The sequence below is a fragment of the Saxophila tyrrhenica genome (assembly GCF_035928015.1).
Source record: "Saxophila tyrrhenica strain CCFEE 5935 chromosome Unknown scaffold_7, whole genome shotgun sequence".
In the NCBI taxonomy this organism is placed as follows: Eukaryota; Fungi; Ascomycota; class Dothideomycetes; order Mycosphaerellales; family Extremaceae; genus Saxophila; species Saxophila tyrrhenica.
Genome location: NW_027041739.1, coordinates 175495 through 188655, shown reverse-complemented (window position 1 = coordinate 188655; position 13161 = coordinate 175495). Strand labels below are relative to the sequence as shown.

Genomic DNA, 13161 nt, shown 5'->3' with positions numbered 1-13161 from the left:
AAGCCAAGGAGAGGAGGGCGAGGGAGAGGAAGGGGGAGAGGGGAGCGGGAGGAGAGGGGAAGAGGGTGAGGAGGGGCTTACTGGCGTGTTTACCCCCGATGCGCTTGTGGTAGAGGAAAGGCATGGTGGTCCTTTATGCTTTGCGGTTGTTGTGAGTTGGTTTTGATGAGATGTCGATGGGTTGTCGATGGGTTGATGTTGATGTCGGTCTTTCTTGTCCCCGTAGCTGTTCTCTCGTGTCAACGAAGTAAGGTGTCGAGGTTTGCGTTTCGAAGTGGAAGTAGATGTGTGTTTTTCTGCTTCAGTTTCACGACGTTTGAAGATGATGCGGTTTTGATGCCGATGGTGTGGCTATGAAGTGGCAAGCATACCTGTACCAGTCACTGCCACTCGGTGAAGCAGGTTTCACCCGCGCCTTCTTCGTTCACTTGGCTGACAACATCGTCCCTTGGCATTGGCATTGGCGTTCATATCACTTCTGGCAATAACATGGAGTTTTCTAGTTGCATAAGGTACCTCAAGATACATGGATGTCTCACGTACGCTTGGATTAAGATGACGATCGTACGCTGCCTCACACTTAAACAAACCGTACACGATTGCAGGTAGGTACATGTAGTTAATGTCATTTCAATTCTGTCTGTCGATTAAACTAAATGCGCCCACCCCATATGCACCCACTCCATTTTCCCACCCAACCGCCCATATGCATTTCCCACATATTCGTCGACTAAGCAAAGGAGCGGCCATAACATCATCAACACATGTACAGATATACATCCCTTCCCTTCCCTTCCCAGCCCCATCACACACACCTCCCCTCATCAGAGTAAAACAGCAGCAACTCCCACCGCCCCACCAACCAACGCCGCAACCTCCCCTATCCACCGCCCGTTCGTCGAATGCGACGCCCCGCTCTGCAAGCCCTTATTCCCCGTCTTCTCGGATTCGTTGTCCGAGCCTTGCGTCGGCGCGCCCACAGCGGCGAAAGAGGTGATAGTCGAGCGGCCGCCGCCGGGGAGATTGGTGGTTTTCACAATCAGACGGCTCACCGCGCCGCCGCCCGGGTGGTAGGTCATTACCACCGTGCGGCCGCGGGAGTCGGTGGTGGTGACGACTTGGCCGCCGCGGGTGCCGGAGAGGACGACGGAGTTGCCGAATTGGTCGGTCGTGGTGTAGGAATCGGTGTCGGAGTCGTCGTCTCCTCCGCCATTTCCATTGCCGTTTCCGTTGTTATTTCCATTGCTGCCGCCGACGATGGTGCCGTGGGCGACTGCTACGGTTTGGAGAGGCGAGGCGGAGGTGATGGTTTCGCCGCGGCCGTTTGTTGTTGTGACGAGAGCGGCTGGGACAGTGGTGGAAGTCGTGACTTCGTTGCCCTGCGCGTTTGTGGTGGTGACGGGGATGACGGTGCTCGTTGGCGCGGAGCCTTGGAAGGCGGAAGTCGTTCGCGTTATCGTGTCGCCGGAGTCGTCGGTGGTGGTTTGGGTGATGGGGATGATGACGCCGGTCTGCGTTTCAGAGCTTCCGCCGCCGTTGTTGTTGTTGTTATTATTCCCGCTGTCTGCTGTTGAGCCGCCGCCATTATTATTGTTGTTCCCGCTATCTGCCGTCGAGCCGCCGCCGTTGTTGTTATTATTCCCGCTGTCTGCTGTCGAGCCGCCGCCGCCATTATTATTGTTGTTCCCACTGTCTGCTGTCGAGCCGCCGCCATTGTTGTCGTTGCTCGTCGTAGCACTGCCGCTGCCATTATTATCATTGCTTGTAGTGCCGCTGCCATTGTCATTATTGTCGCTGGTAGTTTGGCTTCCACTGTCAGGAGTACTTGTCGCGCCACCACCGTTGTCTGAGGTCACTGCTATACTCTCGTTAGCTTCAGGTCATGTCTTCGTGGCGCGCACCAACGCGAGCATAAGATGTATCAGTCATCGTTCGAAATTAGTAGTCAATAGCCCTTCGCAGAGCCACTTCCTCAAATCCCTTATTCAAGACGTCGACATCATCTCAACTCCACGAAAAAGACATCCACTTACCAACAGTACTGCTTTCCGTAGTAGTAATGACCACATCCCTCGTCGTACTCGGCGCCACAACCTCACTGCTTGTCGTAACCACCACCGTCGTCGGCTCCCTCGTCGTCGGCTCAGTCGTCGGCTCCGAACTCTCCACCACCGTCGTACTCTCAGAAGGCTCCTGCGTCGTGGTATCCTCACCCGAATCCCTCGTCGTAGTCTCCGACCCGGAATCCTGTGTCGTACTCTCCGTCCCATTCGAATTCTGCCTCTTCCTCAAATCCCTCCGTTCAATCTGCTCATGCAGCGCGGCATCCACCAGTCTTGTCGCCAACTCGGGATCATGCTGCGACACGGCCTCGATGGCCTTCTTGCCGTGCTCGAAGACGCCGTCGCGGTATTTGGGCGCGAGGTTGTTGTGGAGGGCCGAGTCGAGGGATTCTTTGGGCAGCAGGTTGACGATTTCGTCGAGGGAGAGGTCGTCTTCTTCGCGGTCGGGTTGGTGGTGCGGTGCGCAGAGGGTGGTGATGGGGAGGGCGAGGAGGAGGAGGGAGCGGAGGGTGGGCATGGTGGGTGGTGGTATCCCAAAATGGGGGATTATTCTATCGTCTCATCAGCGCTGTCTTGAAGAGGATAGTTGAGAGGCAGATCGAGGTGTCAGACAGATGCTGCCCCCAAACTTCCACGTCACGCACCAGAGGTAGGATAATCCGTTAACAATGCTCGTGCAGTCAGCCACCCGCCGTTTTCGTGGCTGGCCCTATATCTCGCAGTCCCTCTCCAAATCCAAAAGCAAATCCGAGATACCCAAGACGTGATGAACGAGCGTAACGCTGAACGGCAATGCAATTGGGTGATTGGTATGTGCAGAGAAGAACGAGAGAGAAGTATGGATGTAGTCGGTAGAACGGTAATGGGTCCTAGGAAGACAAGACGAAGAGGCGACCAGGGCCAGGCTGCTGGGATCAACGGATGTGAGGGTGGAGAAGGAGAAGCTTGTGTGTTCTGTGAATACCACCCGAGTCGCCGCTGATGATCGTCTGGCCTTTTCCCAATACTATAACCACCTCACCATACTATCTTCAACACCCATTGCCGACGTGTCACCAATACCACAGCAATGTCATTCAACACCACCCCGGATTCCCTAATACCAGATCTCTCAAGCGCACATATCAACCACATCCCCCATCAGAACCGCCTATACTCGACGCACGTGCTGAAACAACCCCCGTCTCCCTCTCTGGTCTCCGCCAGTGACGACGACCCTCAGTCCCCATCTAGTCCCGTGCGTCTCAGCCAATCCGTCATTCTCAAATTCCCTGCCCACAGTGCCCAGCGAAAATCCCGTGCATTCCTTGCCGTAGATCCCGAATAGGCGGCGCTTTCTTCATCCTTTCGCTGTCGTTCATTACGCACAACCAAAATCTCTGCTCTACTGCCAGAAGACGGGACGATGTGCTCTTTTGCTTGCTAGACGTGCTCGGTTAGGTGTAGCAGAGGAGAGCTCCGGTGCTTGGGAGATCAGGCTTCCGCGGCGTGCAGAAGCGTTGAAGGTGGACCTAAACTTCTATTCCTAGCTGACCCGCCGAGAAGAACGCGGCTCTGGGTCTCGCTCCGGCCCAGCCAAGCAGCGTTGCGAGAACCGCGGAGCCGCCACCCCGGTCCCTGTCCTATAGCTGCTTGTGGTACACCGAGCGACATTAACCCATACTCCTCACTACAGGCTATAATAGCACAACTGGCTGGCTATAGGTGAGCGAGGCGCAGCATCCCCATCATCATTACATGTAGGCTAGAACAATCGAGGTACGAGGCGATGGATGCGGTGCACATCAAGTCGATACTCGAGCAAGCTCTCGACGGTGATGAAAGCGGCCCACTAGATCAGAGCGAGCCGAGCAGCGTACCTACAAGGGACCTTCTCACAAACATTGACAGCTCATTGACGAGAATGTTGTGGCCATTTTGGCGGCAATCTCAAGTTGGAGAAGCCAGCCAACTAAACCCGGTTGGCCGCTTTCACTGTCTCTTGCTTGTCGAGCTCGGAGTATGAGAAGTAATGTAAAGCCCTAGCAAAAGTGTGAAAACAGAATATTACAAGACTAAAGTAAAACCCACTCTCTCCCCTCCCCTCCCCTCCTCTCACGTTTCTCTTCGCTCATCATCCAAATGCCAGCGCGCTGGCTGGCGACGCGCACGCGCATGTACATACATACTATTGCCACCGGTGAAGTGTATGCTGCTTTCCTCTCCCTCCACGTCCCTCCACATCCCTCTCCCTCCCCTTTGTTCAGACCGTCTCGTCCGTTCAGACCGCTCGCTGCACGACCGCTGTGCATTACCGTAGCGGAAGCTCCGACTGCCCTCCTCCTTCTTCATTCTTGCTGCTCTCCTGCCCCGTCTGGGCGACTTCTTCGTGTTGTCCGGTTGTAGAGGCCATGGGCACGGCTGGTGGTGGTGCTGCCTCTGCTGCTCTCTCCGGGACGCTCGGATTTTCGGAAGTAGTCATGTTCTCCCCCACCGTTGCCGTTGGCACTCCTGTTGGCGCTGGGGCGGCAGCATCACTTGATTGCGGCGCCGTCGTATTCGTCGTCGGCTGCGGTGTCATCGCAGGTGCGCTCGTAGGCGCGGGTTGCGCCACCGCAGGCGAAGCAGCAGCAGCACTAGCCGCCGAAGTAGCCCCATAACTCGGACTCCTCACACTCCTTGTTGTCGATCCACCGGCATGTCCAAGCGCAGCCTGCGCGGCAGTAACAGCATGCGGACTCCCACCAGCACTCGTCTGCATCTGCGGTTGCTGCTGCTGCTGCTGTTGCTGAGCTCCTGCCGCAAACCCCGCTCCCGTTCCCGAACCAACCCTCTGCTGCTCAAGCGACTTGCCCCGCCCAGGCAGCGGCTCGTTCATCACACCCAGATCTTGCTTGCTACCCGTCCTCCTTTCCGGGGTGCGCGCACGTTTCTCATATTCCTTCTCCTTCCCGCCGTCCTTTAGATGCTTGCGGAACCAGGAAATCGGCCCGCTCCTCTTCTCACGCTCCGAGTCGGAGAAGACCCCCGTGTCCGACTGCGGCTGCATTGGCGGGCTGCCAAACGGTGTGCCCGAGGATGGGTCGGAAGGTGTCGTTCTGACAGGAGTCGGATCTTGGAAGCTTCCCCTTGGTGCTGCGCCGCTGCTGCCGATGGTAGACCGCGAGGTCGTTTGATCTTGAGCGGTCATTGTGCCGAGTGGATTCGGCGAGCCTTGAGGTGTTGAATCCAGCTTGTTCTGCGTCCTTGAGAACCTCCATCGATGCCTCTTCTTCTCCTTCTCTGGCTGCTGAACTTGTTCCTGCGGCAGGTCGTCGCCGACCATGTCCGCGTCTGACTCTGCTGTTGAGTGGAAAGAATGAGCTGGCGAGACGGAAGGTCGCAGGGCGTTCTCCCCAGAAATTTTTCGTGGTGTCTCCTGTTGTGGTTGAAGCGAAGTACCAGTTGGCGTGACCTGCGCCGATGCATCCTCACTTCTTCCTTCAGCCATGACGAAAGCCGCCGGTGGGAAGTTCGAAATGACTGGTGACCTCTGAGGAGCATCGCTTGCTCCATCGTGTGGCAAAGACTGGTTCGATGACTGTGCGCTTGACAAAGCCGAACCTGGGATGCGTTTCTTTTGCAGCTTGTTCGGCTTCCTGCCATCATCGCTACCTGGCGACTGCTTGAAGATATCCAGAAGTGCTCGACCTGAGGTTGTTGAAGGTGTGCCAGACAGTGAACGCTCTGTCTTGCGCTCACCACCTGGAGGAGGTGAAAGAAGCGGCGTAGTATCTTTCTTGGGTGTCTGATAGTCGCGACCCACAGCAGATGAAGTGTCGCTCCCTATGCGTGCCAAAGGTGTGGTGGCCTCGCTTGACGAGGCAGATGTGACATGAGGTGCTGCTGGGAACTGCGGCGCAATACCAACAACAGGTGTGCTCTGCAGTGACTCTTGTCGCTGTTTGCTGGCCTCGACATTGACCGCGGAAGTATTGCTGGGACTGGGCGTCGCAGGATCCGAGTTCTTCTGCGGGAAGCGAGGAGAAGCAGTATTGCTCCCGCCTCTTCGTGACGGCACAGTGTTACTTCGATGTACGCCACTGCTAGGCGTCGCAGGGTCTGTGATGAGACCAGCCACAATCGTGGGTCCGCCGTCCGAGCGTTTGCTTCGCTTGCTGCTGGATAGTGAGACATTCCGCCTGATGCTACCAAACTTGCCCACGCTCTCGGCTCCAGCACTTGCATTTGACGCTGTCCGCCCGACGATAGTCTTGGACCTGCCGGGAGTGGTGGGAGTTCCGGGAGGCTTCGCTGGGCTGCCGCTTTGCACTTCTCTGACCGTCTCAGGATCCGCAGCTGTACCCTGCATTCCTATGAGGAAGCTGTCCTGGTTCTCGATCAGGAAGATGAGCACGTCCTGACTCAGCCGATACTCTGGCGGTGCCATGTCGTGTTGAGGATGGCTCAGTATGCCTGGCTGGAAGATTGCTGACAAGTTTGCAGTCGTCATTTTGTTGAGGTCCGACTTGCTCGCAAAGACCGCCAGCAAATCCAGGATGTAGAGCAGAAGCTGCCGGTTGAGTGGCGGTAGCTCGGTGATGAGACCTTGAAACCGTCTGATGGCAGCATTGTGGTCGAAGTGGCCCACGCTCGGACTTTGCGCCTCCAGTTCTCCCACAGCTTGCGCTTGGTGATTTCGCAGAGGCTCCCGGAAGCGGTTGTAGAAGTCGAGCGGTATTATCGGCTCGGGAAGCTGGTTGAAGTATCTCCGGAGGATGTTGGCGGCATCATGGACGGTATACCCAGTCCAGTCCAGGCCCTTGCCATACCGGTCTGGAGAGTCGAATGAGACTTTGAGCTCCTTGATGCGCTTCTCGCTCCCAGCCAGTCGAAAGATGCCTTCGACGTCCGTGGCTGTGGAAATAGTTAGTCCTGACATGTATACGACCAGCTCTGCAGTCCAACATACCCTTCTCCTTCAAGAACACACCACACTTCGCCACCACAATCGGCACATAACCGTAGATGTAGCTCTCTCCCGCGTCGTTGAACAGGCTGATGGCGACGTTCGCATACCGGATACTATCCTGCAAGGGCACGCCGAAGATGCCTTGCGGTGCTGCTGATTAAAAGGTCAGAGTTGTTACGATGATTGACGACCGCGCGGAAGTGAGACGGAAGCGCCGAGTACACAGCATCACACCGGAAGCGTTGTGCTGCCAATGGCGCCGCCTCGAGGCTCGCTCGTGACCAATACATGCGACCTGACGGCCAGCGCATGCGGTGCCCACACACCCCGTAACACGAAAACGTCTACGCACCTGGTTGCTCCTGCGGCTTCTTATCACTCCTCTTAAACTGGTTCCACCATGTCGCCAGATTTCTCTTCTGTTCTGACCGTTCACTCTGCGGAGGCTGCTGCTGCTGCTGCGACGGCGGTGGTTGCGGTGGTGGTGCAGCGCTTCTGGGGCCGGCATGAGCAGCCTGGGCGGTCGGAGCGCTCACGTGCGCCATGCTGCTACACCATCCAGCGGCGCTCGTGCAACACCGTTACTTGTCGTCTGCCCTTGAGGTTCGGAATGCGCAGCGAGCTAACGCCTGACTGACGTGCTGTGTTGGCGTTGGGTGAGGGCAAGTGCAGCGCCAGGCAAAGGATCGAAGGCCTAAGCAAATAAACCTCCCCGGACGGTGCGACGCGACTTGTGCTGTGTACGGGTAAGAGGCGGTTGTTAATACTGCTGTTGAGCCTCGGAGAGAGGTGAAGTCGGGGTGGACAGAGGAGAGAGTTCGAGGCGTTCGAGGCGTCTTTCTCCCGTCGCGACAGGGTTTGGACGTGTGGCTGCCACCTGCACTCTGCACTGTCCCGTGACTCCGGGCGATGGAGCTGCTGCTGCGAAAGGCTGGGAAGGGCAACGATGTGCGCGGGCTGAGGCAGTGGGACGGGGGGGAGGAGGTGGAGTGGTGGAGTGGTGTGCTTGCGACCGGCAGGACCAGCGCTGATCTCCCAGAGCTCCTTTTGGCCTTGGCGCGCAATGAGGCGAGGCGCTGGCCAATTTACTTTCTTCGCTTCGTGCTGCCCACTCTTGCTATACAGTATCTCTTCTACCACACTACCACGTCCTACATGTGACAGGCGGACATGATGTCAATCAAGACCACGAGACTGCATGCGGCCGTTTCGGGGCGGGTGTTAAGGCTGCGTTTCAGGGCTTTGTCCACACCACCTTCGCCCGCAACTCGGTCACGCAGTAGAGCCAGGGTCTATATTTGGCTACATATGACTATCATCTCACTTCCTGCACGAACTGGCGGATGACGTGCTACGACGTGGCTCAAGTAAGGTGGTGTAGGAGGGAAGATCAATCGTTCACGTGCTGTTGTATTGCATATTCGAGGCCAAGGATGGTGTTGTTGCACAAATGTATTTTCTAGCAGGAACAGGACATCACGCTAGGAGGTAGCGGCGGGCTCCCGTCGGGCCTAGCCGAGCGAACCGAAGTTCTCGAGAGCCTCAGTTCGATCTCAAGGTCTTGTTTGGGATAGCTACTACCCTGTGTATAACAACCTCCCGCTAAGATCATCCTGCATCTCTGAAACAGCCTCGTCATCACGAGCTCTTGAATCGAAGATCAGATCAGTCGCGCAACCACTCCAACCGCAACACCGCCAACATGAGCGGAATGGACCAGCAAGTCACACGACCGCACGAACAAGGACTCGAGCTAATGCCAGCGCAGACTTAGCCAGGCCGAGCAGCGCGAGCTCCAAAGCCGCATGGAGAAGAAGCAGATGAAGGATTTTATGAATGTACGCTCAACCCTTTGGGACATTTTCCTCGAGCCAATACTAATCATCCATCAGACCTACTCCAACCTCGTTCAACGCTGCTTCAACGACTGCGTCACCGACTTCACCTCCAAGAGCCTCCTAGGCAAGGAAGAGGGCTGCGTGATGCGCTGCGTGGACAAGTTCTTCAAGAGTTCGGAGAGGATAGGAGAGCGGTTCCAGGAGCAGAACGCTGCGGCGGCGCAGGGCGCTGGTCCGGGTATGGGACGGTAGATTGGAGAGATTGTAAGACGAGGATGGTGGGATGTGTATGATATAGGATGTGTGTGAATAAGGGACTTGGGAGTGTGCATACGGGAAGCATTGCGTGGTGTTTGTGGAGGCAGCACTGTGCTGTGGAGCGTGGAGCTGGATTCTCGTCTCTTGTAAGAAGACTTCACCAGGAAGGTCGGGGTGTTGAAGATATCAGTGGTACCTTCGAGACTCGAATAGTAGAAGAAATTCGTTTGACGGAAGCTACGAAGGTACTCTTTGCCCTGTCAATCGCTGCTGTTCATTCTCCGCGACTCGTCTTTCATCCTTGATCGGTTAGATGCTAGGCGGGACCGTTTAGCTGGATGCTCGACGTGTGCAATCCATCTAGCACTCGCAAAGCTACACCTGTTTGTATGTACCTACTTTCTGACATATATCCCTACTTTCTGACATTGTCATTCCGGTCATTGGGGCCAGAAAAGCCGATCGCAGCTCCCGTTTAGGCCGCTCCCGAATCCAATGCAAATGCAAGGCAATTTTCAGCCTCGCATCACGCTGACTTACTCCTCCATCGCCACACAAACACCCCGTACACTCGGCACATCACACTTCACAAAACTGATATGCGGCCGTCACGACGACAATTTGCTCCGAACGCCGCTCCCAAACTCTGATCATTGAGGACCTCGGCTACCTGTGAAGCTGCAATATGACCTTCTAGCGTTCAGCGAAGACCCGCTAGGAGGTCATACTTGGGTTGAAAGGACGCTAGAAGGTCATATATCCACCACGGCAAACCTCGCTGAATAATGCGGTAGGCAGGAAGGTAGGTGATGTCGATTTCTAAGCGCACTTGCGAGATCTGTTGTTTCGAAAGGCTATATCTCAAACCTTGCTTAAGAAGAACTCGTTGACTTCTTCGCCTTTTCTCAGTACCCCTGCTCCTACATCTATCCCATACCGTTTCATAGCTTCATTTGATATCATGGCACCATCAGCAAGATGGCCTTCGACAGAAGCCGATGCGAGCCCATTGGGTCAGCCGCTGAAGTTCGAGTTCAGTGGCCGGACGACCCCGAATCGCTTCCTCAAGGGTGCAATGACTGAACGGATATCGTCTTGGTCGCCTACTGATGTCAAGTCGAGGGGTGTTCCGTCGAGGGAGTTGATTAATCTCTATAGGCGGTGGGGAGAGGGGGTGAGTACAATATCCTCTTCAAAAGAATACATCGTTTTCGCCACACCTTCGCCAGTGGCCCTTTTGTGGAAGTGCGGAAAATTTGTCCAGGAGAAATGCTAACAACTCCCACAGAACTACGGCGTCATCCTAACCGGCAACGTAATGATCGACCCCGAGCACCTCGAAGCCGCAGGCAACCCCATCGTCCCCCGTGACGCTCCCTTCGAAGGCGAGCGGTTCGAGCGGTTTAAGGCGTTGGCCACCGAGACGAAGAAGGGTGGCGGTGCTCTGCTCGTCGCGCAGGTCAGCCATCCGGGTCGACAGGTCAGTGATCGGATTCAGAAGAATCCGATTAGTGCCAGTGCGGTGCAGTTGGAGGGGGAGATGATGGGAATGACGTTTGCGAAGCCGAGGGAGGCTAGTCAGGTATGTTTGAATCGTGACCGTTGTAATGAGACGCGGAGCTAATGGGTTTTCTGATCACAGGAAGACATTGATGGGGTGATTGATGGTTTTGCCCATGCCGCGGAGTACTTGGAGAAAGCAGGCTTTGACGGTGTTGAGCTGCACGGAGGTATGTTTACCAATCCGCCGAAGCAGAATTTGTATACTGATGTTCGACATAGCCCACGGCTACCTCCTAGCCCAATTCATCTCTCCCACCACCAACCAGCGGACCGACAAATACGGCGGCTCCCTCGAGAACCGCTCCCGCATCATCATCGAAGTCGCCAACGAGATCCGCCGCCGCACCAAACCTGGATTCAGCGTCAGCATCAAGCTCAACAGCGTCGAGTTCCAAGAAGCCGGCCTCCAGACCGATGAGGCACGCGAGATCTGCAGCATCCTAGAGACCAACGGCTTTGATTTCGTCGAGCTGAGCGGCGGCACCTACCAAAAACTCGCCTTCGACTACGACCTCATTGAACGCGAAAGCACGAAGCGACGCGAAGCCTTCTTCATGACCTTTGCCGAAATGATCGCTCCCGCCCTGTCGAAGACGAAAGTCTACGTCACCGGCGGGTTCAAGACGGTAGGCGCAATGATCGAGTCTCTCCAGACCGTCGACGGCATCGGCATCGCGCGTCCAGCATGCCAGGAACCTCGCCTGCCAAAGGACATCTTATCCGGCAAAGTTAAGGGAGCGATCAAGATGCAGTTCGACGAGAACGACTTCGGGATTCAACTGATCGCTGCTGGAACGCACATGCAGCAGATTGGGAATGACAATGAGCCGGTTGATTTGAGTAGCACGGAGAACGTGGAAGCTTTTAAGAAGGATATGGGAGTTTGGGCGCAGAGGATGGGGGAGGATAAGGAGGGGCGGTTGCAGGCGTATGTGGATGTTACGAGTGTGCCGGCGGTGCCTTATGGGACTGCTGTTGCTCCGCTGAGCTAGACGACTGTTCCGGGGCACGAGATGTACGATTCTGCTGTGAATGACAGAGTGTCAGACGGCTGACTTTCAAGCGGTGTTACTGTTGCAGGCCAAGATATTGGCACGCCACAGAGGCATACAGCTTCCGCTTTAGGTGGCTGGTAGCTACGGAATGCTACAGCAGTGGTCTGACATCTCGACTTGGTCTCGCAATAATTCACCGTAGCAACGAGTGTAAAGATATCTCACGACGGTGAGTAAAGCAAGTATATCTTCTCATGACCGCGCCTTTAAAACAATCCATATCAGATTCCACACCTAAAATCCCGAACATACCCCCAAGCTCCGTCTGTCCAAAACCTAGCAAGACCGCTCTCCCATGGAAGCCATCTCGTCCCTCCCCACCCTCCACTGGCACCCCCACCCCCACCACCGCCCCCTCCCCTCCCACACCACCCGCACCTCCGTACCCACACCCCTCGGCGACCTCGAACTCCTCATCTCCCAACTCGCCCACGCCTCCCCAACCGCTCCCGCCCTCTTCTTCGCCCACGGCGGCTACGGCAGCGCATGCGTCTGGCTCGACTGGCTCTCTTACCTCCACTCCACCGGCTACGGCGGAACAATGTACGCTTTTAGCGTCCGGAACCATGGCGCGAGTTACGGGGTTGAGTATGCAAGGATGGTGTATGGGACGAATTTGGAGGATGTGGTTAGTGATTTGGGCTCGTGCTTGGGTTTTGCGGTGGAGAGGGAGAGGAAGGCGGGACGGGAGGGGGAGGTGGTGGTGGTGGGGCATTCGAGCGGGGGTGGGTTGGTGCAGTTTGCCTTGCTCAACGGGATTATCAAGTGCAGGGCGTTGTGTTTGGTTGATTCAGTGCCGCATTTTGGTGCTTTGTGGGTCTTGCTTTCCCGTGGCAAGGCTGTAGGTGATACTGACCAGTCTCCAGACCTGTTTATGCCAATTGGGCCCGCCACGATCCCTGGTTCCTTCTCCGCAACATCTTTCATCTCCAGCATCCGACTTCACCTCTCAGCTCGGATCGACTGGTCCATGGGGCGTTCTTTGGGAGCTCGTTTCCTCGCTCGGCAATCGCCGAGTTCAGGAAGTGGATGCCGGGTTACGAGACGATGGGATGGCCGATGGGCATGATGGGCAGCTTTTGGGCGTGGTGCTGCGGTAGGCCGGAGTGGCTAGACGTGGAGAAGATTGTGAGGAACGTTTCTGGGTGCCAGAGCAGTGTTCGCAAGGACAGCATTTGTGTGATGGTTGGGAGTCAGGATGTACTGATGGATTTGGGAATGTGTAAAAAGCAAGTGGCGGAGTACCGGGAGGTTCTGGTAAGAGAGCAAGCGGAAGAGAAAGTCAAAGTGGTGGCTGCTGATGAATCAATCGAGGGCGTCAGGATGGAGAGCGATGCTGGTGTTCGACTGGTCATGGTGGATGGGGCTGGACATCACCTGCAGAATGATGTTCAGCGAGACAAAGGTGCAGAGGCCCTGTTGAAGTTCGTGCAGCAGTGCTGATGAATAAAGTA

The 13161-nt window shown here is 56.0% G+C and overlaps 5 protein-coding genes across 5 annotated transcripts; 3 read left to right on the top strand and 2 right to left on the bottom strand.

Annotated features, from left to right (window-relative positions):
• Positions 1 to 824: 824 nt before the first annotated feature.
• Positions 825 to 2580, bottom strand: LTR77_004749 (uncharacterized protein; the record flags this gene model as incomplete). Its single annotated transcript, XM_064802001.1, has 2 exons — positions 825 to 1858; positions 2034 to 2580. 2 exons carry the CDS (start codon positions 2578 to 2580, stop codon positions 825 to 827), a joined length of 1581 nt encoding a protein of 526 aa, XP_064659362.1.
• Positions 2581 to 4353: 1773 nt separating this feature from the next.
• On the bottom strand, positions 4354 to 7538 carry SAC7 (GTPase activating protein (GAP) for Rho1p; the record flags this gene model as incomplete). Its single annotated transcript, XM_064802000.1, has 3 exons — positions 4354 to 6938; positions 6994 to 7146; positions 7346 to 7538. 3 exons carry the CDS (start codon positions 7536 to 7538, stop codon positions 4354 to 4356), a joined length of 2931 nt encoding a protein of 976 aa, XP_064659361.1.
• Positions 7539 to 8798: 1260 nt separating this feature from the next.
• On the top strand, positions 8799 to 9083 carry TIM9 (protein transporter tim9; the record flags this gene model as incomplete). Its single annotated transcript, XM_064801999.1, has 2 exons — positions 8799 to 8831; positions 8886 to 9083. 2 exons carry the CDS (start codon positions 8799 to 8801, stop codon positions 9081 to 9083), a joined length of 231 nt encoding a protein of 76 aa, XP_064659360.1.
• A 967-nt stretch (positions 9084 to 10050) lies between these two features.
• On the top strand, positions 10051 to 11644 carry LTR77_004746 (uncharacterized protein; the record flags this gene model as incomplete). Its single annotated transcript, XM_064801998.1, has 4 exons — positions 10051 to 10263; positions 10378 to 10671; positions 10732 to 10819; positions 10872 to 11644. 4 exons carry the CDS (start codon positions 10051 to 10053, stop codon positions 11642 to 11644), a joined length of 1368 nt encoding a protein of 455 aa, XP_064659359.1.
• A 358-nt stretch (positions 11645 to 12002) lies between these two features.
• Positions 12003 to 13150, top strand: LTR77_004745 (uncharacterized protein; the record flags this gene model as incomplete). Its single annotated transcript, XM_064801997.1, has 2 exons — positions 12003 to 12520; positions 12574 to 13150. 2 exons carry the CDS (start codon positions 12003 to 12005, stop codon positions 13148 to 13150), a joined length of 1095 nt encoding a protein of 364 aa, XP_064659358.1.
• Positions 13151 to 13161: the final 11 nt, after the last annotated feature.